At 38.8% G+C, this 26,883-nt stretch overlaps 1 protein-coding gene across 1 annotated transcript in view; it reads right to left on the bottom strand.

The window, feature by feature from the left end:
- KAT6A (lysine acetyltransferase 6A) overlaps nt 1-26,883 on the bottom strand; it is a 97,205-nt gene that overhangs the window by 43,213 nt on the left and 27,109 nt on the right. Inside the window, 2 exon segments of the mRNA XM_032468649.1 lie at nt 519-634; nt 4,435-4,543. Of these exon segments, the coding sequence (XP_032324540.1) occupies nt 519-634; nt 4,435-4,543 (225 nt within the window).

Raw genomic sequence — 26,883 nt, 5'->3', positions numbered from 1 at the left:
CGCCAGGATCGTGGCTTCGTCAAACCACCTCGTAAAGGAGATGACTTCTCATGATGATAGAAGTTTCCTTAATTTGTATCAGATGGGTAAATGGACAGTGTGAGCTAGCAGAAAATTATGTTCCATCCATCTTTACAAAGAACTACAGTTTATCTAGCAGCCAGATAGAAGCTAACTTTAGTCTGTTTTAATAAAAAAGAAAAAAGGATGACTGTAGTTAATATACTAACTGATCACTCGTAAATGAATATTCCATATCACTCAAACTTCACAAGTATTTCTTCAAAGTAGCTGGTCTCTCTGCAAACACATAATTAAGGTACTTTAGAAACTACCTAGAGATCACCCAAGTGCCCGTGAGCAAGCATCCTAAACTAATGATGTGTAACTCGAAGCTACTGTTCTAAATTCTGCTAGACAACGTGACTGAAAAATAACCAACCATACTTAGAGGACAGTGCCAGATGTACATGCCACTTCCAAACGCAACATTCACACCGGAAGGCAAAGGCACTCACTGCATTTTTGCCCTGATCGCGACAGGAGCTGCACGTCTTACACTCGATGCACTGCCACCGTAAGGCCTTCACTCTAACCGTGAGTTCAGGGGAAAACTTTAAACAGGATGGATGACCTATTAAGAGAGGGAAATTCACAAGTGAAACAATCAAGAATCGCTTTGTAACTGTAGTGAGGACTGATGTAGAAAAAGGCAATTATCTTAAATCAAAACATCACGGAAAACAAGATGCTCTCGGAAACTTGCTGTGCGTGTGCCATTATGACTTGGTCCAATTCAGTTTTACTAGTGCTAAACAGAATGTGGTACATCCCCAACTTAATTATTAAAAGCTCAGCAACTCCGAACTTTTATTGAACCTGCACTAATTGAAGCACTAAGCTGTGTGCCCATGCTCATTGGTACAGGAATACATATTAGGCCTGGGCCATTTCTATACACATTTCAAATACACAAAAACTGCTTACAACTGTAACATCCTAGGATATGGAGCTATAAATATTTTTCAGGAAAAGGATTTTGCATTTTACCTTATACCCTTCTGTGCTCTCATTTTTCAAACAATAACGTGTTACTTTTATAACTAAAAATATATCTAAAAATCCCATCATTTCAAGTGAGCTGCGTGCTCATGATTTAAGGCACTCAAGCTAAAACTAAAACGCAAGCAATACTGCTATTATGATCAGAATTAATAGGAACAGAAAAAGATGTTTCCTCTCCCAGGAGTTAGTATCAGTTTGATTCTCAAAAATTCAGTGTCGCCAATTTGCCCTTAACTCTGAAAAGATCTGTCCCTTTCCTCTAAAGGTTGGTTATGTTCACTTGTCTTTGGTGAGAGAGAGGGTTGGCTAAATTATCTTCTCTCCTCTCTTTTCTATTCCTAAATAATTTTCCCTTTTAGGAGATGGTAAGAAGTTCACCACAGACACGTTACTGACATTAAAGGAAAAAGGAAGAGGAAGGTGTAAAAATCTCATCCATCACCTCATCCTCTAAACAGCCACTTCCACGTCTACTACTTTTCCTTTTCACACTAGCTAAAAGCCCTTGAGTGGTTTTAATTATAGGGTATACACAGTTCTGTTTTGCTTTTCTTCATTATTTTATTCAAGCAAACCTTATATTTACATTCCTTAAACTGATTATACCCCACTGAGTTGACATACCATGACCTACCTGACCACTGCCCTCTGTAGACATTTACTGCTCGTAGAGTTACTAGAACACTACAGTAAGTTATTTCATGCTTAAAGATTCTTTCCTTTTAATTCCTTAGAACAAATGCTTGAAAGTGCAGTTGGTAAATGAAATGAAATAAACATTTTTATAGCTTGAGAGGCAGGCATGCCTTGCTAAAACATGCTCCAAACCCTATGGTATAATATCCAGTGCCACCAGCAAAGCATAAATACTGCGCTGCAATTCGGTCAGTTCTAGCTTTGGGCTCTCTCATCTTTCAAGTTTTGTAAAAGCTATAAAGTGACACTTCACTGCTGCTGTGATATGCATTCCTGTTGTTACTTGGGTAAAACACCATTTTATGCGCTCAACTATCAACTTTTTCTCATACAAACTGCCTGTTCATAGACTCTGCCCCTTGGACTTTATGCTGAGAAGTGTAAACATGCTCTTTTTACTTTATAGCTTTCAGCCCTTTGCCACATTTAATGCAATTGTTTTCCTCAAACAATTCTTGCTTTTTAAAATTTGGGGCTTTTTAGTTCTCAGTCTGGAAAATATCAAACTTCATACACTTGGCTACAACCATACTTTCCTCCCTGGTTCTGGTGAGAGCCAAGCTCTAAGCAGTCCTCCAGTGGTTCCTGCCTCCTGGCAAGAACACCACGTCACACTCTTGTGTGACCCTCCCACACTGAACAAGGCTGATCTATGTGACTAGCAGGATACTGCTGAAATGCCAGTGACTCCTCAGGTGAGTATAAAAGATACTGCAGATTCCACCCCACTCCTTCTCTTGGACACTTGCTTGGGGGAATCCAGCTGTCCCATGGGGACACTCACGCAGCCCTACAAAAAGGTACGCAGGGCAAAGAGTCGAGGCTTCCTATCAACAGGTGAGTCATCATGGAAGCCTTCAGACATGACAAGAACAGGACCTGAAATCCTGACTGCAGCCTCATGAAAGACCCTAGGTCAAAACCACCCTGGTAAGCCACTCCTAAATTCCTGACCCACAGAAATGACAAGAAATTTAAAATGTCTGCTGTTGCTTTTAGCTGCTAAGTTTTGTAGTCATTAACTTCTATGGCAACAGATAACTAATAGTTATTTATTCTACGAGTTCTTTATAGTTTTTTTTTTTTCTTTTTTGGTGGTGGTGGTTGCAGGGGGGTATCAGGCTTATTTATACATTTTGTTTATGGAGGGACTGGGGATGGAACCCAGGACCTTGTGCATGCTAAGCACGCGCTCTACCACGGAGCTACCCCCTCCTCTATTCTTTAAAAGTTCCCTCTACAGTAACAGTTTTCAAAGTATGCTCTTTCCTCTTACAGAAACTCGGACCACCTCAAACACAACGCATCCCGGAAGCGGAGGGCTGTAACACAACCGTTCTCCTGCCCCCGTTTCATTCCAACTACCTAGAGCAGATTCATTTTTACCTGTTTTATACAGTTGGGTTCTCGTAAGATTTCTTAAGGGTTCCATTACTAAAATAGTTTGGAAATCACTACATTGTATGACTTGCCATTTTATTTTTGTCTAATCTTCTACGATTTCATTGTTTTATTTACATGTGAAATCCATTCAGAACTCATTTTGGTTTGTGGTATTATGCTGGATATGGTCACTTAGCATTCAAGATCCCCTCCCACCTCCTAATGCCTTCTATACACAAAAACAGAAAAGCTAAGAACTGTACTTCCTAGACTCCCCTGCAGTTAGGCTCCAGACATGAACTCTATCAACTGGATATATCTGAGTGATTACTGTAAGGTAGAAGTGAAGCCAAGACCATTTTGCTTCCTGGTGCTGACTGTTTTCTAATGATAAAGGTATGAAAAGGCCAGGATCTACTTGTCACCTTCACGGCTTTCCAGAGGCAGTTGTGATGATGGCCAGACGCAGCACTTCAGTGCCTAGCCCAGAACTCCATGGTTCCACATAACCTCCCGCTTCCAGCTCCTGTCCCAGGAATCAGTCCTCAGAGCCCTGCCCACAGCTTGCCTCTTCAGCCCTTCCAACAATCTCACCAAAACCTGATTCTAGTATTACTCCTTTTCTCTCTAAGTATATAGTATGTTTTCTGCTTTCTGGACTAAATCCTGATTGGTACTGGTGTAAAACACTGAACACTAAGCCAATGAGCAAAGATACTGCAAAGCCTTTTAAGTTCTTAAAATGTAGTCCAAGAATATCTCTGGAACTGACAAATTAGAAGGCTCTTTGCAGAATCTTTTTTAGAGCCCAGAATTTCACACAGCTCACGAAATTGCAGTGTCAACACTTCACTTCCCAATGTGACATATGTAAGTTTCTATCAAGGAAAACAAATCTGTTATCATCCTGGTTCTATTCATGAAGCCTTGAGGCATAAATCAGGAAAGATAAGTAGTGATTATTAAAGAAACCAGCAATAACTTCACACTGATTGCTGTGATTTGCACAGATGTTTGAGAGTGAAATATAAAGACCAACAGAAAAAAAAAAAGTCTACGGAAAGCTTTTTATTGAAAGAAAAACACAAAAAACGAAGGCCTGATTTAAGGTAACTGAATAAAACATTTCAGCCACACACTTAAACCCCTCCCTCATCTAGAGGCTCATCTCGGTCACCCAAAACAGAGGCAAATTAAAATCTTACTTTCTCAAGGATCAAGGACACGAACTCAGACAAGCATACTCCTTCCTGACAGCAGCGGTCGGAAGGGACACAGAGGGTCACATACCACTGTTGCCACAGTCCGCACAGGAGATGAGTTCCTCCGGCTTCTTTTCTCGGTTTTGTTCTTTTGTACCAAGACAGAAACTACAGATGGGGATTGGTTCAGCAACCGGCTATAAAGAAAAACACAATTCACTCAGGTACTGGTACTTTTGTTTGTTCAGTATTAATATAAAGACATTAAAATTACAGTCTTAAATTCCTTTGAGAGTTACATATAACTTTAAGACAACTGTATCACTGCCCTAAATTTCCAACTAAGTAGGTGAGTTTTTATGAAGCCTGCTCTGGCTGGGACCTTAGAAATGGTCCTTGTTGTGACAACTTTGGTTCCCAAAAAATCACACCCCAATTATGTTGGTCACTTAGAAACTGAATGACACAGTATGGATTAAACAAAGCAAATCCACCACCTACGACTGAAAAACTCAACTGAATTAAGTACAAGAAATCACAGCATCAACCCTTCAAAGGTGTGTGACATAGGAGAGAAGTGGCAAGATGTACAATATATAATAAGCACAATGAAGGGCCAGAGGCATGGGGTGCTATAAGAGACAAACGGTAAGAGCTCTGTACAGACGGAAACGATAAATTCCAATTGTGGTTTGGAGGAGAAGGGTTAACGAAGAAGACAATCTGTATCACGTGCCAGTACTTAACACATATGGGTTATGGGATCTTAAGAAGCTTGTCCAAGGACAACAGATAGTACTGTTAAGAGCAGGTATAAACGTAGGTCTCCGTGTTCCTCTACAGCACTGCGCCCTCATCCTCGAAGGATGCAGAGAAAGGCAGTGCAGGTAGCATAAACAAGATGAACTTGGGTTTGCAGTCCGCTAAGGGGTAAAGGATATGGTTTCTGCAATAAGCAGGGGTGAGGGTGGGCGGGGAGGGGGACTAGACCAGGGCCTTAAGATTGCCAATGAATGTCTTGTAAAGAAGCTGGACTTTATCCTGCAGTAAAGAACAGAGAGTTATGAACCAAGAGATGATCGACTGTATTTGGGAAAAATAATTCCAGCAGGAATAACAAAAACAAACTGGGAAAAACCTAAAGATAGGTAAACATTTCAACAGTGACTGCAACCGTCTGGTGAAGACAAGGTAAGAACTTGAACCTAAGCGAAGGGAATGGAAGAGAAAAAACAGCTACAGACTTAGAAACCAACTACTTGTGCAACTGACAGAAAGGGAAATGAATTAAACATGACTGATTAACCGAAAAGATGGTGAAACCATCAACTGTGAAAGGTAAGTCATTTTACAGGAGAAAATTAGGAGTCTGACTTCAGATGTGTTTAGCTAGAGGCACTCTCGGTCAAGCCTCAACTATTTATGCTAAGTACTGTGCAGGACAGAGATGCAAAGCCCTCAAGACGCCTTCATTCTACAGAGGAGAACAGATGAAATGTCTGTAGGTACCATGACAGACAGAAGCATTACAATGGGAAACAAAGGAGAAGTGATCAAGCAGGGGAAGGTGGTATCAGGGAAAGGCTTGAACTGGAGTTATTTGACAGGCACGCCCACCTGATGGAGATGTTCAAAGAAAATATAGAATCATATGGAATCAGGTTTGGGAGGAGGAAGGTATGGGTTTAGTTTGAGACTTACTGAGCTTAAAATGGCTAAGCATAGCAATGCCCATGGACATGATACAGGGATCTGGAGTTCAAGAGAAAGGTTGATCTGGAAATAAAAATCTAAAAGTCACAGACAGTTAGCCCTCCATATCCGTGGATTCCACATCCTTGGATTCAACCAACCTTGGATCCAAATCAGTTGGTTGAATCTGGCAGATACTTCAGAACCCACAGATACCAAGGGCTGACTGTACGTACCAAACGGCATTAAGGCCATCAGAGTGATGAGTTCTCCCATGGAGACCAGGTGGAAAGAGAGCTAAGGTCAGAAAACCAATATCCAAGTGACTGGCAGAGGGAAAAGCCTGAAAAGGAAATAGGTTAATCAGAAAGTTGGGATGGTCCATCAATACAGAAAATGTCCAACACAAGCAAACTAACAGTGCTGCTCAGCCAAGAGGTTAAATGAGAGATGAACAGCTGGAAACTGTCTTAACAACTGTGGCTGTGGTAAAGACAACCACATCCTTTCTTTAAAAGAGAATATGAAAAACAACCAGGGAGTAAAGTCAGGAAAGACTTCATCTAGGAGAAGAAACTTGGACGTAAACTCTAAAGAAGGTGTAGAAAGAAAGCAGAAGCACGCTCATGAGGTTTGAGCTTTATGCTGTAACCTCTAAGTACCAGTGGAAGGCTTTAAGCAGAAGAATAATATGGCCAAGATTTATGTTTGAGAGAAGTCACTCCATAAGCAGTTGAAAATGGATCGGAAGAGCTACAGTCTGTAACCCAGGCCTGCACTAAGGCACTGACAAAAGGAATGGAGACGAGAGGTAAGAGAGATTTAAGAGAAAACTGGCCAGAACTGATGGCTAATTGATTTGGGGTAGGGAACACAGTAAGGAAGATGGAAGCCCAGAAAGACACCATTCAAGAAGTGAAGAGGCAAGCCACGGAACAGACGATACTAACACACATTTTACTAACAAATGGTTCATATCCAGTATATACGAAGAGCTCTTACGTGTCAATAAAGAAAAAACAGATAACTCAATAGAAAAAGATGCAAAAGACTTCAACACATACTTCACAACAGAAAATACATGTATTAAATATGTAAGTGGCCAATAAACATAGGAAAAGATGCTCAATCTCATTAGCCATCAAGGAATCAGATCTTCAGGAATGACTAAAATTAGGAAGACTGGCAATATTAAGTGTCACTTAAAAAGTAGAACAAGAGTCAGTCTCTCACACTGCTGCCAGGAATACAAATCAACAAAACTACTCTGAAAACCACTAAAATTAAACACAGGGACACCAAATGACCCAGCACTTCCACTCTCGGCTATATACCCAAATGAAGCACATACACACAATACACAATAAAGCACACACAAAAGTGCTCAGAGAAGAATTATTCCTAATAACAAAATTTACTCAAACCAAAACTACCTAAATAACTGGCAATGAATGACTGCACAAATAAAGTGTGCTACAGCCATACAGAAGACTGACCAGTAATGAGAATAAACAGTGACAGTCAGCAACAATGGTGAGTATCACAAACAATACTGAATGAAAGAACAGACCCAGAAGAATACATACTGTATCATTTTATTTATATAAAGTTCAAAACAGTTCTAAACTGTTCTAAGTCAGAATAGTGGTTACTTTTAGGGAGAAAGGAAGAGGTGATGAGTTGGAAAGGGACTTTGGAGGTACAAGAAATACTATTTTTCTTGACTTGGATGGTGGTTTCATGGATGTTAAATAAGAATTAACTAAGGAGAATGCTTAAAATGCACTTTAAGTGCAGTTTTCTGCATGCATGTTTTAATTAGAAAGTTAAATTTAAAGAAATGAACATCTATGGGGTATGGTACTTTTGGAACATTCTGAAAGAGACCAGCGGTGACTTAGACATTGGGGTTTGAACTCAGAAGAGAGAACAGGTTAGAGATGTAAAAGACATGCGTGTACAGGTGGTAAGTGACAATGCCCAGTGAGAAGGTGGAGCGAGGCGGGGTGGGGAGAAGGGGCAGCAGGTAAGGGAGAGGGGTGGAGAACGTGATGAAGTCTGAATGGAGGAGTGGCAACATCTAGATGCATCAGAGGAAAAGCAGACCACAAAGGACCAAGAGAGAACAGAACCGAGAGAAGGGATGATACAAGAATTTCAAGAAGCAGAGAGCAATCAACAATCAATGTTGGGAAGACAAAATAACTACTGGATTTCACAACTGAGAAATAGCTGGCGACCTTACTAAGAGAAAGCCCTCTACAATTAAAAAAACAACAAAAGACAAAAAACAAAAAACAGTGAGAAAGACTAACACTAAATTGGGTTCACTGTAAGATTTGAACCTGAAATGTACTGGGGTTGTGATATTCATAACATTTTCCAAGTAAAACTCTACCAGCTGTTTTCAATTATCCTGTATCACAAAGATAAAATACGAACTGATAATCCATGAATAAAATCTTTTAAAAATCTGTGTAGATAGACACAGTATGCCTCACTTATAATTACTGTTCTCAGAACTGTCCAAACCTAGTCCTTATGTATGACCATTCTCACATCTATATAAAGTAAACCAGCTTCTACAGCTAATAAAACAAGAAAAACGTTTGTAGCAAATGACTTTACACACCATTTAACACAGCAGCCAGAGTGAACCAGTTAAAAGGTAAATCAGAGCATGTCACTTGGTGCCCCAAACCCTCTATCCAGCCCAACGGCTTCCATTTCAGGTTAACTCCAAGTGAACCAGTAAAGGCCTGTGGGACCTGCGCCCTGACACATATACCCATGATGACCTCTGACCTCCTCTCCTAAAGCTCCCTGCCTCGTGTGCGATGCCAGCTTCCTCGCTCGCTCTTTCTTCACAAGTCAGACGTTCCAGACACGGGGCCTTTGCTTGCTTTCTTTCCATCGGGAATGCTCTTACCCAGACCCTTCAGATCTCTATACAAAAGTCACCTCCTGGGGAAGGCTTTCTTTGACCACGCCGTCTAACAATTCAGAACAACTCACCAGTCGCAGTAATTCACATCTTTCCTTCCTTGCTTAATTTTTTTCTCCTTAACTCTTTCCACTAATTAATATATTGTCTGTGTATGTGTATCTTATTATCTGTCACCCACAGATATAAACTCCATGAAGGTTCTAATTTGTTTGTTCAGAACTGTATCACTAGTACTAAGAACAGTGCCTAACATACAAAATGCATTTAATAAGTGTTATTCAATACATTAATTAAGTTGCCTTGAAAAGCTAGAAATAAAAATAAAAATAGAATCTTAGCAAAAACAAAGAGTTGGTTACAAATTGGATAAAGCTGTGCACAGCTCAATGATTATCTTAGTAATATAAAAATGCTCTACTGTTTCCAAGTAATCTCACCAAGTAATTTTATGGCCTCAGTAACTAAGATTTCTGCCATAGCTACCCAATGCCATTCAATATTCCAAAAGTAGGCGGAGATTTGTGGCAGGAGGCACTTAGATTCTACCTGGTGTCATGGGTTGCCCTAGGCTGCCTTAAACACCACTTTTGAGATCTCCACAATAACCACTAGATGGCAGCATTGAGGCAAATACACAGATGCACCCACAAGAAGGCAGAGGGTTAAGTTAGCATGTTGACTTGAGCTTTTGGAACTAAATTTGAAAAGACAAGAACGGCAAAAATTTGGTCCAATGACCACTACTACATGAGGTTTATACCATGAAAGAAAATAAATTTTAGACACAAGCATTTAGAGTATCTTAAACATAATGACATTTTCTACATATTGATATATCTGAGATGTTCTCATACCCAATTTTTATTTTTTCCAAACTTGTCTTTAATTTTTTAAAGCCATTATATACTTACCATTGTCTCCATTTTCTAATATCTTCCGAGGGTATCAAATCCACTTTTATATTGTCTCTATTTTTAAATACTGACATAAAAGGATAATCAAGAATCTGCTTTGTTGTATGTAATTATTTCTAATTTTTCAAGGCTGAACTGAATGATAAATTCTAGAATTTGTGACCACTAGAATTTTCAAGAGAAAAAAAGTACTTTTAATCGTAGACTTTTGATTTTAGAAACCTCTAAGAGATCAGGGCTATCAGGTAATAGAGATCTGTGACTTCTGAAGAGCTACAAATTCTCTCAAGTTTTACGACCACCGGAAATGATCGAGACAAGTTAGCAGAGCCAATATTAACAGAGTATGAAAGAAAAAAATAAGAGTATGAAAGTACATAATTCATGTCAGATTCCCCAAATACTCAAACATGCACTAAACAATAAATGATGGTCATATCATTCTTCCTTATACTTAAATATAAAATACCTATAAAGCACTATGAAGACATTATTAAAAATAAGTGAATATACGTTCAACTATAACTACTGCAACTCACTTTTTTAAAAAAAATCAAGTGGTAAACAACAAAATGACAAATACTGTGTGATTCTACTTATATGGGGTACCTAGAGCAGTTAAATTCACACAGACGGAGAATAGAACAGAGGTTACCAGAAGCTAGGGGGAAGGGCAGAACGGGGAGTTTAATGAGTACAGACTTTGAGATGATGAAAAATTTCTGGAAATGGATAGTGGTGATGGCTTCAAAACACAGTGAATGTGGGGGGAGGGTACAGCTCAGTGGTAGTGTGTGCTTTTAGCATGCATGAGGTCCTGGGTTCAATAAATAAACCTAATTACCTCCCCCCTCCCAAAAGAACAAACAAAAAAGTAAAGAAATAAAACAAAAAATAAAATAGTTGGACAAAAAATCATTTTTTAACACACTGTGAATGGACTTAATGCCACTGAACTGTACACTAAAAAATGTTTAAAATGGTAAATTTTGTGTTATGTAAATTTTACCACAATACAAAAATGAACCAAAAAACTAAATGGTGTGGATTTTTCATATTCTCACAAGTCAGATGGTTCCAGTAATAGGTCAAAATTAATGAAGTTGAGAAGCAAATACTATAATCTGTCTTCATCTTGAAAACCTGTATTTTTTAACTTCCTATGGAACCCCTTATGTTAGACTTAGAAATATAGTTTTAACTCTCCCCAACATGAAAACGTTTTTAATTAATAACAAATTCTGGCTACTGAATTTAAGCATTAGCCATTTTATTCTCACTGTACCTACACCAAAGCTGGTTACCTTTTAATCCAATTATATAAAAACAGCTCACCCTTAGGCCTTAATAATTTTCTTGTAAGACAAGTCTAAGAAATAAAATCTATCAATCAAGCACCACTCACTCTCAAAGGAAAATCTCTTTCTGACCACGTGTGTCTGATCCAGCCCGGCTATGAACCACATAAGCTCCTTTCAAATCTGCCCACCAAACTTCTCTTCCTTACTTTTGACTTTTCCTCAAACTCCAGGTTTCACATACCCCTCTGACTTCTTCCAGTGGTTCTAAGGTATTCATCCTGTCTCTTCTTCTCTCACAATTACAATTAAGTAGAGTAAGTTTAACAGCAAATTAACTTTCTTCAATGGGTATTTATTTCACACAACTTGAAATGCAAGTAATTTCCAGCTGAGATGTCATTTATTGGTTGATAATATCTACTGTTGAAGTACTATTATGCATAATAAAGCTAAAAGAATGGTTCTATTATATATATTAAGTACCCAAAGAATAAAGAGGAGGTAAACCTTAGCTTAGATCTAAAAAGAGGAAAACTGGACTATTTATTCCTAGGTGTGTCAGAGTGAAGGAAACCAAAATGTCACTCACTGACTGAGTTCAAGGAAAACAAACACTGCTAGGTTTTCAAAATACTATCCAAAGTGTAAGAAGTCTGGTAAATATTACTGTTTGGTAAGCACTGTAATATAAAAGATTGAGAAGATCAAAAGGAAGCAGTACTCACATTTTCAAAGCACATTTATAAATGTCATTAAGTACAAAAGAAAATACGCACAAAGTAATTAGAAACCAATTAAATTGGTTTCACTTTTCACATTAACCACCTACACCAATAGCAAAAGCAAGCCTTTTGAAAGAAATTTTGCACAATCTGTTATTTCCAATATTAGAAGAGAAACAAACCGGCACATAAGAGTTCATTCACTTCAGGAAACTAGCACGTTGCCAGAAGGTGCTTACACTCCGTTGAGAAAACTGAGCATTCTGAAGTACATTGTTCTCTTGCAGTCAGGCAAGCCCTTCTCTGTTTTACCCAGTTCTTCATTCCTTCCCCACCAACGACCTTGGATGAACTCATTCTCCTCCCAAGTCCTTTCCAACAGTTTAGAATTCAATTTTTCTTCATCTTTTTCCAGAAAGACTGCTCAAGGTAAGCAGAAATCACCAGAGACCTCTTAACTCACCTCTTAAATGCCTTGCACACATCATGTACTAAACAAGCATTTACTGAAATTAAAACACAACAAAATCATGCTTAGCTCCAAATAGGTTTATCAGTTACCTACTCAAAGCCTTTCCCCCAAGAGTCAATCATCTTCAGGGGACATGACCTTGGGCAGGATCTGATCTTAAACTCTTCAGCACTCATATACTATCAAGCACTCTATGGCTGCTTATGAAACATTTTTTAGGATAATCTTGTCCTCAAAAGTATACAGTTGTAAAAGATATGTAATAATAAAATGAATGGCCTTCAAGAGTCCATTTTCTACTATTCATAGTTTACAACTAGGTAACCTTGTATAATTTTAATCAGTTCCAACATAACCCACTAGCCATTACAAAGCTTTAATAGAGGTATTAAATTGAATTTACTTTTATTATGATGAGTTCATCCAATGACTTCGACAATTAGATATAACAAGATTATTGGTGAAAGAAAATAAGCTAATGATATAATTAGATTGGTAATGATCAACTTCAATTTACACTTTTATTATGTATATGGATTCCTGTATATTTAGATGAGACAGCAATTATCTGTCAAGACATTATAACAATTTTCTATTTCTTAATCGGAGGTGACGTCAAAAATGATAATATGCATATTTGCCAGATTTAAATTCTGTGCTAGGAAATTGTTAAGAGTTTTTTCCTTTTAAGCTTTTCTGCACACACACATTTACCACTTTAAAAAAAAGCCTTTAGTGGTACTTGAGCATAAGAGCATTAGCAAAAGAGTATCTTCCATGCTAAAAACATATAGAAGTGATGGTTCAGAAGGAGCAAGATTTCCGACAAGACCTTCATGCTCATTGTATTTTTAAGAGACTGAATTTGCAGGCATAATAAATGGCCAAACTAAGGTCTAAAATAAGTAACACTTAAACAAATTGGCAAATAGTATCATTTCCCTCAAGTCCTATCAAAAATAATACCTGACACATACCTGATAAAATATGCAGTGTTCTGCTACTATCAGAATCATGGTCTTTGGAACTGGAAGGGATCTTCAATAAAAAATGTTATATACTCATTTTATCAAAGACAGAAATCATTACCAAAGGCTGTACTAGTCGACTAGTAAAATGGTTAAAATTATTCAAATTCAGGTAGATACTGTGACTCCAAGCCCAATAACTACAGCATTAACTCCAGTCAACAGCTTTAACTCAGTCACTCAAGTGAACAACCTAGAGATAAAATAATTTTTTTAAAGAAAGACTTTACAGGTGGGAAATGTTGAGTTCCATTACTGACAAATACCGACACTATTCACTAATAATACAGTGTGGCAGGATTTAAACTTACATACTTAAAACTAAAACTGACCAGAGGTTCTCTCCTGTCGTCTTCAGAGGAGCATTACTCACAGCATTAAGAAATCAATCTGTTACCCCTTTTTCCCACTCTTAGAGAATGATTAAGAAGGGGGAAAGAAAAACAAAAATGCAGAAGCCCCAGCAGGTTCCTAAATGTAACTAAAAGGGTAATGAGATCTTTTGTTCTAGCACAGCACGTTAGTGTCTTTGTTTAAAAAAAAAAAAAAAAAGGAAGGCAAACTGCTCTGCCTAGGAAACTGAGAGCGGGATTGACAGAGGGTCAAGAAACGTGGAAGCAGGTTGGAATGCAGAGAAAGAGGTGGCCGCTAACAAATTTCCAGAGGCAGGCTGGCCAAAGGACTTTGAAGAACTGTATAATACTCAGTTCTAAGACTGTTTCTACGCTACAATAAAAATATTCAAACTTGCACCCCACATGGAAAATAGAAGTGGGCAATTTTTCAGTAATTAAAAAAAAAAAAAAAAGGTGAAGGAGCTTAGGTTTGGCTCCTCGCAGAGCAGAGCGGAGGGCAGAGTCCGCCCAGGACGCCGAGGCAAGAGTGGGACGGAGCCCCGGAGCGTGGTCGGAAGCCTGGCCCTGAGTGTCGGGCTGACCCTTCCCCGCAGGAAGGAGAAGCCGGCCAGGAGACAGGCCGCAGTGGTCGGCGGCATCTCCGTGGCAGGGGGAAGCGCCTGTCTACCTACAAGGCAACCTGGACTTCTAGGACTTCCACAAATAAGCAAAATACTCATTACACCTTTATCAGCTTCCTCGTTTTTAGTTTTAATAGAAAACTTTATTGTTTATCCTAATTAAAAAGTCATCATATTCTCATCTAAAATATTAGAAAAGAGAGAAAAGACAGTAAAATTCTCCCTACTTTTCCTCATCCTCCCCTCAGAATCTAACATTTACTTAATAAATCTAAATCCACATCATCTCCCTAATGACCATATAACATTTCAGTCTATTTTTTAAGATAATTTAACCAATTTCATACTGGTAAACATTTAATATTTCTAATAGTTTATTATATGCAATACTGTAATCAAACTCCTTGTACATATGTCTTTGCTCACTCTGGGGATTATCTCCTTAGGATATACTTCTTAAACTGGAATTTCTGGGTCAAAAGGGTGCACGTTCCTAAGATTTTGATGCATACTGCCCACTGAATTTTAGAGAGGCTGTCCGCCCACCAGCACTGTCTGTGCCAGCTGTGAAGCTGTTGTGTCTCAATTCCAAACTCAGCCCTACTCCGCTTTGTGATGCCGGGCTCAGAACGCACACTCCATTTCTCCCCTGTTGGCTGCCTTCCCACTACTCTCCACCAGTGCGGCGCTAGAGGGAGGCCAGAAGGTAAAGACAAAGGACTAGGCTTGCTCCTTTCAGCCTGTGTCCCAGGCCCCACCAGGGCCATCACAGCACTGGTCCTTTCCCAGAGGCAACCGTCGTCTGCAGTCTTCAGCTTCTTCCAGCTCTCCAGAATCAGCCTCGTCAGGCTCCCTCAGAAGTACCGGCAGCAGTAGGGCAATGTATCCTTCAATCTCTTGGGAGGTCTGCACCCGCAATGCTGTGGGGCCTCTCTCCAAGCTTTTAAAAGCAACCAGGCAGTAGGCCCTCCTCATAGGTCTGAACCCCAGCTCCACAGGCCCCCCTCCAAAATTCTAGGTTCTAATGGTCCAAATCTCTTCCTTTTGCTCCCCCAGCCCCAGGGGTGGTAGCTGCTTGTGGAAGTTATCACCTCTGTGTCACTTCAGTTATCCAACATCTGCTTTATCAATTCCCTACCCTACATTCTCTCATGGTTTCTCATTTCCTGACTGCATCTTGCCTGATACGTTATCTCATAACTTAAAAACCTGGCACATGTCTGTCTTCAGGTCAGTGTTATGGACGGAGCTGCATCCCTCCAGGATTCATGTGTTGAAGCCCTAACCCTCAATGGGGCTGTATTTGGGGATAAGGTTCTTAAGAGGTAAAGTTAGGTGAGACCACAGGAATGAGTCCCTAAGCCTCGAAGTCTAGTGTGTTGCTGGAGCAGGAAGAGATACAAGAGGTAAGTGTGTGCAGAGAAAAGGTCATGAGAGACAAAGCAAGAACGCAGCCATCTGCAAGACAAGGAGAGAGGCCTGAGGAGAAACCAACCCTGCTGGCACCCTCTTCTTGAACCTCCAGCCTCCAGAACTGCAAGAAAAGAAATTTCTGCTTTTTAAGCCACCCAGTCATGGTATTCTGTAACGGGAACCTTAGCTGACTACGGCAGTCAGCCAGTGAAATCACCTCACACAATTCTCATCTTCAGTGTTCTCTCCACATACTAATATCCATGCTATCTATTATGCATAAGGACATGGAATTAGACGGTAGAGAAACAAGATGTAACAAAACTAGTTCCCTGCTTCTGGATCATATAATCCAGTTGTAAAAATAGGACATACACATTAAAAATACATCACGATACAGGGTAACATACAATAAGGAACAAATGCAATGAAAATACTATAGTTAAAGGCACCCAAATGAACCCATTCAAAACAATGCTTTCCTAAACTGAAAAAGAAAGTAGAACCTCATTTTTTTTAAGGACTATATAAATATTTAATAGCTCAAACCATTTTCTTCAGTCATGGATTTAAGCAGTCTCACCAAACTGGAAAAGAATAAAAAGCTAATTTTTTTCTCTGAAAATCACTGACACATTTTACACAGTCTATATACTCAACTTTATTATTAGCAGTTTTGAAAATAAGAACCCCCAATTTCAAGAGCTCATATTATTTTCTTTAATTCAACACAGCAGATAAATGAAATCACTTCTGTTCTAGAAATGTCTACTTCCAATGCTGATGAACAGTTAAAAATCAGTACTTCTCTAAGTTGTCTTCCAAGTCCTTGGAGAAGCTATCCCTCTTCCTGAAGAACAGATTTTTTGAAAGCGATGTAATAATTTCAGGTAGTTACCAGGACCTTACTTCTCTACACCACCTTAAGAGTGCCCGGGAACACAGGTGCACGCATGCGCACACACATACCCCAAGTCGATATTATATCAAATTAAAATCCCTCTTTCGGGCTTAAATATATTTTCATCTTCAATATTACCTCCATTACACTATAAAGCCCTAAGTTTCTATTTAACAAGTCTGAAGCCTGAGGACAGTAGTTTTTCAAAAGAAAAGACGGTGTGATGAGGGTGGAGAACACGGTGACGTCATGCTCCACAAGAAAAGCAAGGAAAGCCCAGAGCGCGCAGCCCGCACGCACAATGAGAGATCGGGGAAGCGAGCCTGAGCAGCCAGCTTGGCTTCGTACATTTTTGGCAGACATTCAATTCCTTCTGCTGTTTTCCTAGCCAGCACATTTATCTATGTAATGTCACCAGATCTAGGGAGGGGGTGAGGCGGAGAGGAGGGGGAAGAGGAAAAAAACTGTTTCACGGGCTGCCAGCCCCTCTGCACATGCTGTTACTATACAAAGGATGTCTAGAAAGCCACGGTGCACGATCCAAATGCTGCAAAACACACACACACACACACCTTCCACCCAAAGAACAACTGCAGAAGAGGAAACTGCCTTTGGAAAGAAGAAAGCCTATAATTAAAGTCTTGATTCACAAGCAATGACTCCCTTCTGAAACTGATTTCAGTTCTTGGAAGAAGGAAGGAGGAGAGGAGGTATTCTAACCCCATGGGGAAACGACCAGAATTCCATAAAAAAGCCTGAGCTGGTCTGGCCCATGCCCACTACGGGCATATGCTTCTACAGAAATAAAACAATAATATTTCTGAGAAGCAAGCATCCTATCACTAACAATTACCTCATAAATATCTAATGTACAGTTCGCCAGTGACTACAGGGCATAAAAATGAATTTTAAGAAACAGTTCAGATACCCTAGAAATGTCAAGTCTTGTCTATATATAGGAAAGTTTGCTGTTCTTAGACTCCTGTGAGTGTGTGTCTCTGTATGTGCCAGCATGGAAGTGTTTGTACACAATAATAATATTGAAACCGAAACTGGAACTGAAATATCAAAGTAGAGATCAGAATTCACGCTCATGGAAACTCAAGACTATTAGTCAATAAACAGACATGCCAACCCCATGACACATTATATAAGTCACCGCTACCAAACATAATACATGAAAAGAGAAACCTTGAGTATTCATTTAACCTGAGAAACCCATCTATTCTAGTCTAAAACCAAAAATGCCTTTTCAAGATCAAACCACTGCATCTCCCAAAATAGCATACAATCTGCCCCTAAGAATGTGTCATAAGAAACAAACAGGAAATATCATGTGTTGAAGTTAGTAGTTATAAATAACTTTGCTCTACACTGACATAGTTTATACACACAAAATATAGTAGCTTCAACCAACAGTTGTGCTTAGGATTTCCTTTGGTTTAAACTTAAAAATCAACTAATTAAGGAGACTGCCTGGCAGAAAGCTATGCAGGTTCTCCAGTCCTAGCTAGCTCCAACTATGGGCAACTTAACCTGCCATGGTTCTTCATTTATAGAATGAAAACATTTGACGTGATTATCTCTAAAGTCTCCTTCAGTTCTTAATGTCTAAAATTACAGGTATTCTAAATACAAAATAGAATTTCCTATGTTCAAGGAGCTCATAATCTAGTTAGCAGTAATTACAACCGTAAATGAATTTGCAAACAATGTAAGTCAGTGACTGGACCAGACTGGTGACGGAACAAGGGTACAGACTGTGTTCAATGAGCCGACAGTCTTGACATTAAGGGTCTGAAGGAAAGCTAAAGCTGAGATAACTTCAAAACAGCGCAAAGATTTCTGCTAGGACTGGGAGGTTCTTTAGGATTTAAATTGTCAATGTCGTATCTCTGATCAATTAATTCAAATTTCATGTAGTCATTATTTCATTATTCTCATTTTATTGATAAGGGAAAAGATATTAAGCATTATGGCTTAAAAGATATTAAATATTAATAACAAAACACACATTTGCAAATTCTGTATTATTTAGCTCAAAATATCCCTTAGCCTAGTACAATTGATTTATACAGAGCCAGAGAGACTAATAAAAGATTAAGGTGAGTGTGAACACGACAAGCTTGATCCATACACAGTAAATTACAAAGCTCTTCTCATTAGGATAAATAATTCAAAGCTAACATTTTTAACTCCCAAAATCCTAAAGCCTAATAAACTAAAACAAACTCTGCCCTCAAGTGTTATTTTCTTTAATGCTATTTTTAAGAACATCGCTGTTTAACCGAACTTTCTCTGACGATGACAATGTTCTGTATCTGTGCTGTCCAAGATGGTAAACACTAGCCACATGTGGGATACTAGACAGTTGAAATATGGCTACCATTAATTTTTGTAACTTTCATTAATTTAAATTTAAAAAGCTACATGTGGCTAATGGCATCTGTATTGGTACCACTCCAGAATATTTGTATAAAGGGAAAACATTTAAAACTGATGAATAAAGTTTTAAAGTTGATGAATAAAGTGACTATAAAAAGTGAGTACAGCAATGTCTACATAGCCATTTTTTACCTTGAAAAGCAATTTCTAACAAACTCTACAGCATGTGACTACATGCACAGCACCCTATGCAAGGCTGGTTTTTATACCAAGTACCTCACATCACATGTCATCCCTTAACTTTCATATAACAATGCTCTTGGGGTCTAGTTTAATCAGTTGCTGAAAATACAACTAATTACCTCTGATGGTTCTCTTTCCTCCTCCCTAAGACAGAGCTAACAGTAAGCAGCCCTGTCTGACCTAACTGAAATAAAACGGGAACCACAAAGTACTCTGAATTACAACATAAAAAGGCACTGCTACTACTTTACATAGGAATAAAAACTTTAAATATTACTTTTAATGCTGTGATCTCAAGAAACTTCACAGTAACTGTGATTCTCCCTAAACCACCTTATACAGCACTATTCTAGGTGCATATAACCTAGCAAGGGAGTTTTTTCTTGTTAAACTATGAGAAAAGGTATAACAAAAGTGCCCCCATGACATATGAGGTGGCCTTAAGGTGACAAATATGTGTGTGCACATGCACACTTTACATTCCTTACAAAACTTTTCATGTTTTTTGTCTTCCCACAAAATATTCAATATTAGAGCCTTTGTCAAAAGCACAAGTGTCTCATTAAAGAAAAAGCACATGTTTATCTAACAAAAACAATTTAAAAGACCAATTCTGGAGTGGTAACATTTACCTTTATATAGGTATATAATCAGTCTTGCTACCCACTGACGTCACTACTCACCTCAATTACAATGCTCCCACTAACAATGCCCAGATTGGAACTGAAAAAGCAAAGATGAAATTTTATGGTGTGTACTTGACTATAAAATTCTGTCCTCTTTCTAATTTAAGAGTTCAAGTTTGCCTCACATAAATAAGACTTAAAAACTACCCTTGAAGCCCATCTTTTTAAACTACTCTCCAATGTGTACTACAACTATCTATAGGACAAACTGGCAAGAGACTGTGCAACACTAGTGCAAGTGACACTCAATAACCTTCTCCTGACAGCAGGCCAGAAGCTCGCAGATCAGACAACCCATGTGTTCTTTGAACATTATAGCGAACCAGTACCAGTTTCCTACGGGAAAAATAAGTGAGAATTTGGTTCAGATTCTAGGATTTCAACCTCATCCATAAGGCAATTACATCTACTAATTAGGACAGATCTATACAGAACTCTTGACTCACTGTCCTCAAATTCAGTCCTCAAAAAGATTTAGGAAACCCCACTGGCAAGTCCTTTCCCGATTCAAAGCCCTCAGACTCAGAGCACACTATCCTGCAACAACTGATGACCACCTCTCCATCACTGGGATTCATGAGACAGTCCAGGTTTACACCTGTTCTCCCTCCCTTTCATCTCAAAAATGACCTGGCTTGGATGACAAATTATCTGATCACCTTAACCTTCACTAACTCAGCAGTCATTCCCAGCCAGGTTATAAACTTTCTGTGCTCTGCTACATTGTCCAAACATTCCTGACTCCAGACTCCTCTCTGCCTTGAATTTCTCAGAGCTGGTTAAGAGAGCAGTAAATAATGAATGGTCAAAAGGGAAGAGATAGAAAGGGACAATACCAGAAGCTGCAGAGAAGCCTCTGAGGGTAAGTACAACAGAGCAACATGAAGACGAATGTCACCACTGATGCTTTAAAACATCTGGTCAGTGCATAACACAGCCACATCGCACTAAGTACTAGGGAAAAGAATGCTAATCAGACTATAGGCTATTGGTGGGGTTTTTGGTTTTTTGGGTTTTTTTTTTGCTTTCAAAAGTAATTTATTTGGGTTTTCCATATCCTTTAATGAAATGCAAATATATAAACAGAATGGCTTTTGTTTTAAGCCTTTAACTCAGCTTAGACCAATGTCTACAGATAACTCTTACAGATCATTTCTATTCAAACAAAAATACTAGTAAGTATAATGAGTAATACTAGAATTAATCACTGTAACTTTTTTCAAGAACTGAAAAAGCATTAAGTGTGGCATCTTAACGTAGGTTCACTTGGAGTCTATTGTGGTGGCTATTGTGTTTCTGTCTATCCATCAACCCCCACCCTAAAAGGGCACTAAACTCAGACGGGGCCAGCTGTGAAAAGACATTCTGATTCATTCATTCAAAAACTTTTACATTCTACCATATGCCCCACGCTGTAGAATTAGACATTAAAAGATAATAAGTTAATGTTCCTAAATTCAATCAATTTAGACTCTGGTGGTAAAATGATAAAATCCAAGTAAAGAGATGGATCAAATGACTCTCAGTTGTTCTAAGAGAAGCAAATAAACAAGGAGCCTGGAAAGAGATGGGAATGAAGAAGGGGCTACATGCTTTAGGAGGACCTCGCTGAGGTGCTGACATTTAAGCAGGGCCTAATGGAAGAGAAGCAGCTTTACCCCTGGAGGGGAAAATCACTGCATGCCAAAGGAACGGCGTGTGCAAAGGGCTCGAGAAAAGAAGAGCTTGATATACTAAGAAACTATGTAAGAGCAGCGTGGTTACAACAGTAAGCGACGGTGACGGCCTGCATGTGGGTAAAAAGGGCTATTCCCTAAAGGAAACCAAAGAGGACTCAAGGAGGACTCCATGTTTTCTGGCTTTGACAAGAAGTGGACTTACTGACATAAAGAAAACAATGGGGAATAGAAGAGAGGGAAGAAATCAAGAGTTTGTTTTGTTCACATTAAATATAAGATGTTCAAAAAATGCTCAATATCACTAATTATCAGAGAAATGCAAATCAAAACGACAATGAGGTATGTATGTTCATGTATAACTGAAAAATTGTGCTCTACACTGGAATTTGACACAACATTGAAAAATGACTATAACTCAATTAAAAAAATGTAAAAAAAATAAATAAATGTAAGATGTTCAAGTAGCTCAGAGTGACTGCTTTACTGATCTGCATGTGACTTCATGCTGAAAATCCCAGGGGTTTTCAGAACAAAATCTGGAAAGAAGATCCTTTTTTCCCTTTAGGGTCAATAAGGTAGAAGGATCCAAATCCTAAAATACCTGCAATCGTTCAGAGAAAATCAGTCTGAGACAGGAGACAGCGTTAACCAATTCAAAGAGAGAAGCAGAGAAGAGAGAATACCGCTTCGTCTAGTCTTCGGATCAGCTGTGCCTTATGCCAGCTCCATCTCTACCCTTCATTGCAGTTTGATCATATGCACTAATAAATCATTCTTTTCACAACTCCAGACCTAACATACCCACCACATGTTGACGCAGACTCTATTTCCTTTATGGAGTAAATCTATTAGGAGTTGAAAAAGAACTCAAGTCTAATTTATTTAGTTTTAGAAACTCAAACAGGAAACAACTCTGCTGCAAGGAAATACAAGAAGCATCAAGTATTACAAAAGTGCCGTCATCTTCCTAATTCCCTGGGGCCCAGGACTAACTTGAGGGGAACAGAGGTGTTAAAAAATGAACAAACTCAACTGAGAAAATAACCCACTTTTAAAAATGGGAAAAATATATGAACTGACACTTCACCAAAGAAGATACAAACAAATAATTGAACATATGAGAAGATGCTCAGTAGGGGAGGGCACAGCTTAGTGGTAGAGTGAGGAATCAGCATGCACCAGGTCCTGGGTTCAACCCTCAGCACCTCCATTAACATAAACAAACAAACAAACAAACAAACCTAATTATCACCCCCAGCTCTGCAGAAAAAAAAAGAATTTAGCTTTGCTCAGTGGAAAACATGCTTGACATGATTAATCACTAGGGAGATGCAAATTAAATTACAATGATATACCTATTAGAATACCTTTTTAAAAATGACAAGATCAAGTGCTAGTGAGGATACAGAGCAAATGAAACTCTCACACACTGCTGGTAAAATGCAAAACAGTACAGCCATATGGAAACATTCTGGTAGTTTTTTTATAAAGTTAAACATACTTCTACCATTCAACCCAGCAGTCCCCCTTCCAGGTGTTTACCCAAGTGAAATGAAAACCTATTGTAGTAGGCTGAAGACCGTCCCCAGAGAGATCAGGTCTTAATTCTAGGAACCGTAAATGTTAATTTATTTGGAAAAAGGTCTTTGCAGATGCGACTAAATTAAGGATCTTGATACTGGAAATTATCCCAGATTACCACGTGAGCCCTAAATGCTATCAAGTTTATCCTTACGAGAGAGGGACAGAGGAAACTGGACACACAGAAGAGAAGCCATGATGTGAAGATGGAGGCAGAGAGTGGAGTGATGCAGCAACAAGCCAAGGAACGTCAGGAGCCACCAGAAGCTGGAGGAGCCTGTGGAGGGAGTGTGTCCCCGCCAACACCTTGATTTGGGCCCAGAAATGCTGATTTCAGACTGCTGGTCTCCAGAAATGTGAAAGAATAAATGCCCAGTTTTTAAGGTGCTCAGTTTGGCAATTTAGTGAGAAGCCACAGGAAAATAAGACAACTATGTTCACACAAAAACCTGTATGTGAATGTTTATAGCAGCCTTATTCACAATAGCCAAAAACTGAAACCAACCCAAATATCCCTCAATAAAGGAAAAAACAAACTATGGTACATCCATACAATGGAATGCTACTCAGCAAGAAAAAGGAACAAAACATTGATACACACAACATGGATTAACCACAAATGTACTATGTTAAATGAAAGAAATCAGACTCAAAAGGCCATATATTATTTCATTTTATGATAGTCTGGTAAATGAAAAACTACAGGGAGAACAGCAGCTCAGGAAAGCAGGCTTGACTACAAAAGGGCAGCACAGAGGAAGTTTTTTTGGAGGAGCTAACAGAACTCTTCTGTATCTTGATTTGTGGTGGTGGTTACACGACCCTAACTAAGCACTTGTCAAAACTCGTAAATCTATACACCAAAAAGAATACATTACTGTATACAAACCAGAAAGAAGAAAGGGAGGGAGGGAAAAAGGAAGTTACGAAGGGAAGTAGCTCTGCCATTTACTGTTTAAAAAAAATTTACACACACACACACAATCACTTTTTAATCCAATAAACATTTGAACACCAGATATGTGATTCCTTGCTCTTATCTTACCCAAGGTTGCTTGCTAGTCCTTTTTATGACTTTCCTTCAAAACTGTTCTGATTTACTAACCCTATTTCTCTAGACGGGAGGAAGGGGGAGACAACTGAACAATGTGATGGCCTTCCTCATCTCAGACTAGGTAAACTCTGACACAGCACTAATCTGTGCATAAACGGCACTTTGAGCACTTTAATAACCTCCCGCATTTCTGTCCACACGCACCAGAAACAAGCCTGGCCCACAGTACTACAGCCCTGACTCCCCAAAGGTGCTCCATTTCCTTCTCTCCCTTCCTTCAATCTTTCTCTTTTGGCTACCCCCCAAAATCCCTTCTACCTAACCTTTTTAGAAGAGTAATCTGTAATCTACAATCTAATTTCAAAAAGTTTGTTTGTAAATCACTGTTTACTACTTGGAACAAAATGTCCTGTTTTAACAGTGTTGTAAAAGTTGGTGAAGACCCTAAAAAACAATCAAATACAACAACATTACTGAAATAGTTAGGTCTCTAACTACTTTTCAACACACAAAGGAGGTGTGAATTAAAGCTCTGGATGACAGAAACACCTTCCCTCCTTGGCCCTATCCCCTAAAACGTGTGGGGGCAAGGAGAGGGAGCGACTCCTAGGCACCAGAAATCTACAAACTCCACCAGGACAAAATACAATAACTCTGATCTCCTGAGCATTTTAATTACATACTAGTACTTGATAAACATTATTTCATTTAATTATTACAAAAACCCTATACAACCCATTTCTCAGTTTTACAGATGATAAAAATTAGGGTTAGAAAAGACAGTCTGTCTGCCTAAGATATCACAGAAGTGGGAACACCATTTCTTAGTGATACGAAAAAAGGTACATAAAAAATAACAGGCTAGAGACTTAAGATCTATACCTAGAAAGCTGTGTTACGTTAAAAAGTTAATGTAGATTTCTAGGTCTCAACACAACCTTTAATTAAGTGAGATGGATGACATGTTCCAATCTAAAGTCCTACTACGTATGAAGATCACCACATAGAAGCCTCTTTCTACACTGGAAGCAACCAAGAAGGTGCCCACCTGTAAGTCACACGTCAGCAAACTGTTTCTGCAGAAGGTCAGAAAGTATGTTAGAGTTTGTAGGCCACCTAAGTTCTGTACCATCTAGAGCACACTCTCTTTTGTTTTGTCTTGTCTTTTAATAATGCTTTAAAAATATAAAACTGGCTGAAGTTCTATATAAAAATAGGTCTTGCACAGGATTTGGACCACAGGCTGGGTCTAGTTTGCCCACCCCTGCTCTATATCAATCGTTTCAAGGGTATTTGGAACTGGGAAAGAGAAGAATGACGGACAAGGGAAGGAACATTAAGGCAGGCTTCCTTATGTGCATTCCTATTTAGAAACAGTACAGCCGTGTCACTGATTATCTAGACGTGTCACTGAGCACAACCTTGTCTTTTTCTCTTCCTTCAATCACTTCCCAACATGACTTCTTTTAAATGGCTCTCTTCCTAACTATACATAAGTATCCATTTGATCTGAAAAGAAACAAAATCATCTTTAAGACTACTTAGTGATGAATTTCCTCCTCTGCTTCCAAATTTATTACCCAAAACCTAAGAAGCAGTAAATATATGCGGTGATAAGCATGCTAATATACCACTGATAAAGAATACGTCTAGGGATTATCAGTTCACCTAGACTGAGTCATTTCATAAACATATTTACTGAATACCCACTATGTGCCAAACACTACAGAAAAAGCAGGAATCAAAAAGAGCCCTCTTTTAAAAAATTAGTAAGTTTTAAGAAAAACAAAAAAATTTTAATGTTCAATACTGCTAATTATCAGAGAAATGCAAATCAAAACTACAAGGAGGTATCACCTCACACCAGTCAGAATGGACATCATCAAAAAGTTCACAAATGATAAATGCTGGAGAGGCTGTGGAGAAGAGGGAGCCCTCCTACACTGTTGGTGGGAATGCAGTCTGGTGCAGCTGTTATGGAAAACAGTACAGAGATTCCTTAAAAAACTAAAAATAGACTTATGCCATGATCCAGCAATCCCACTCCTGGGCATATATACAGAGGGAACTCTTAATTCAAAGAGATACATGCACCCCAACGTTCATAGCAGCACTATTTACAATAGCCAAGACATGGAGACAATCTAAATGTCTACTGACAGATGACTGGATAAAGAGGTTATGTATACACACACACTGTGGAAAAGAATAAAATAATACCATTTGCTGCAACATGAATGGACCTGGAGACTGTCATTCTAAGTGAAGTAAGCCAGAAAGAGAAATACTGTATCATATCACTTACAGGTAGAATCTAAAAACAAGACACAAATGAACTTATTTACAAAACAGAAACAGACTCACAGACACAGAAAACAAACTCATGGTTACCGGAGGGGAAGAGGGTGGGAGTTCAACGTTTGCAGATACTAACTACTAAATATAAACAAGTTTATACTGTACAGCACAGGGAACTCTATTCAATAACCACTAATGAAAAAGAATATGAAAACGAATACATGTATGTATATGTATGCCTGAAA

The sequence above is a fragment of the Camelus ferus genome, chromosome 26 (genome assembly GCF_009834535.1).
Source record: "Camelus ferus isolate YT-003-E chromosome 26, BCGSAC_Cfer_1.0, whole genome shotgun sequence".
NCBI lineage: Eukaryota > Metazoa > Chordata > Mammalia > Artiodactyla > Camelidae > Camelus > Camelus ferus.
This window is presented reverse-complemented; position numbering and strand designations above follow the sequence as displayed.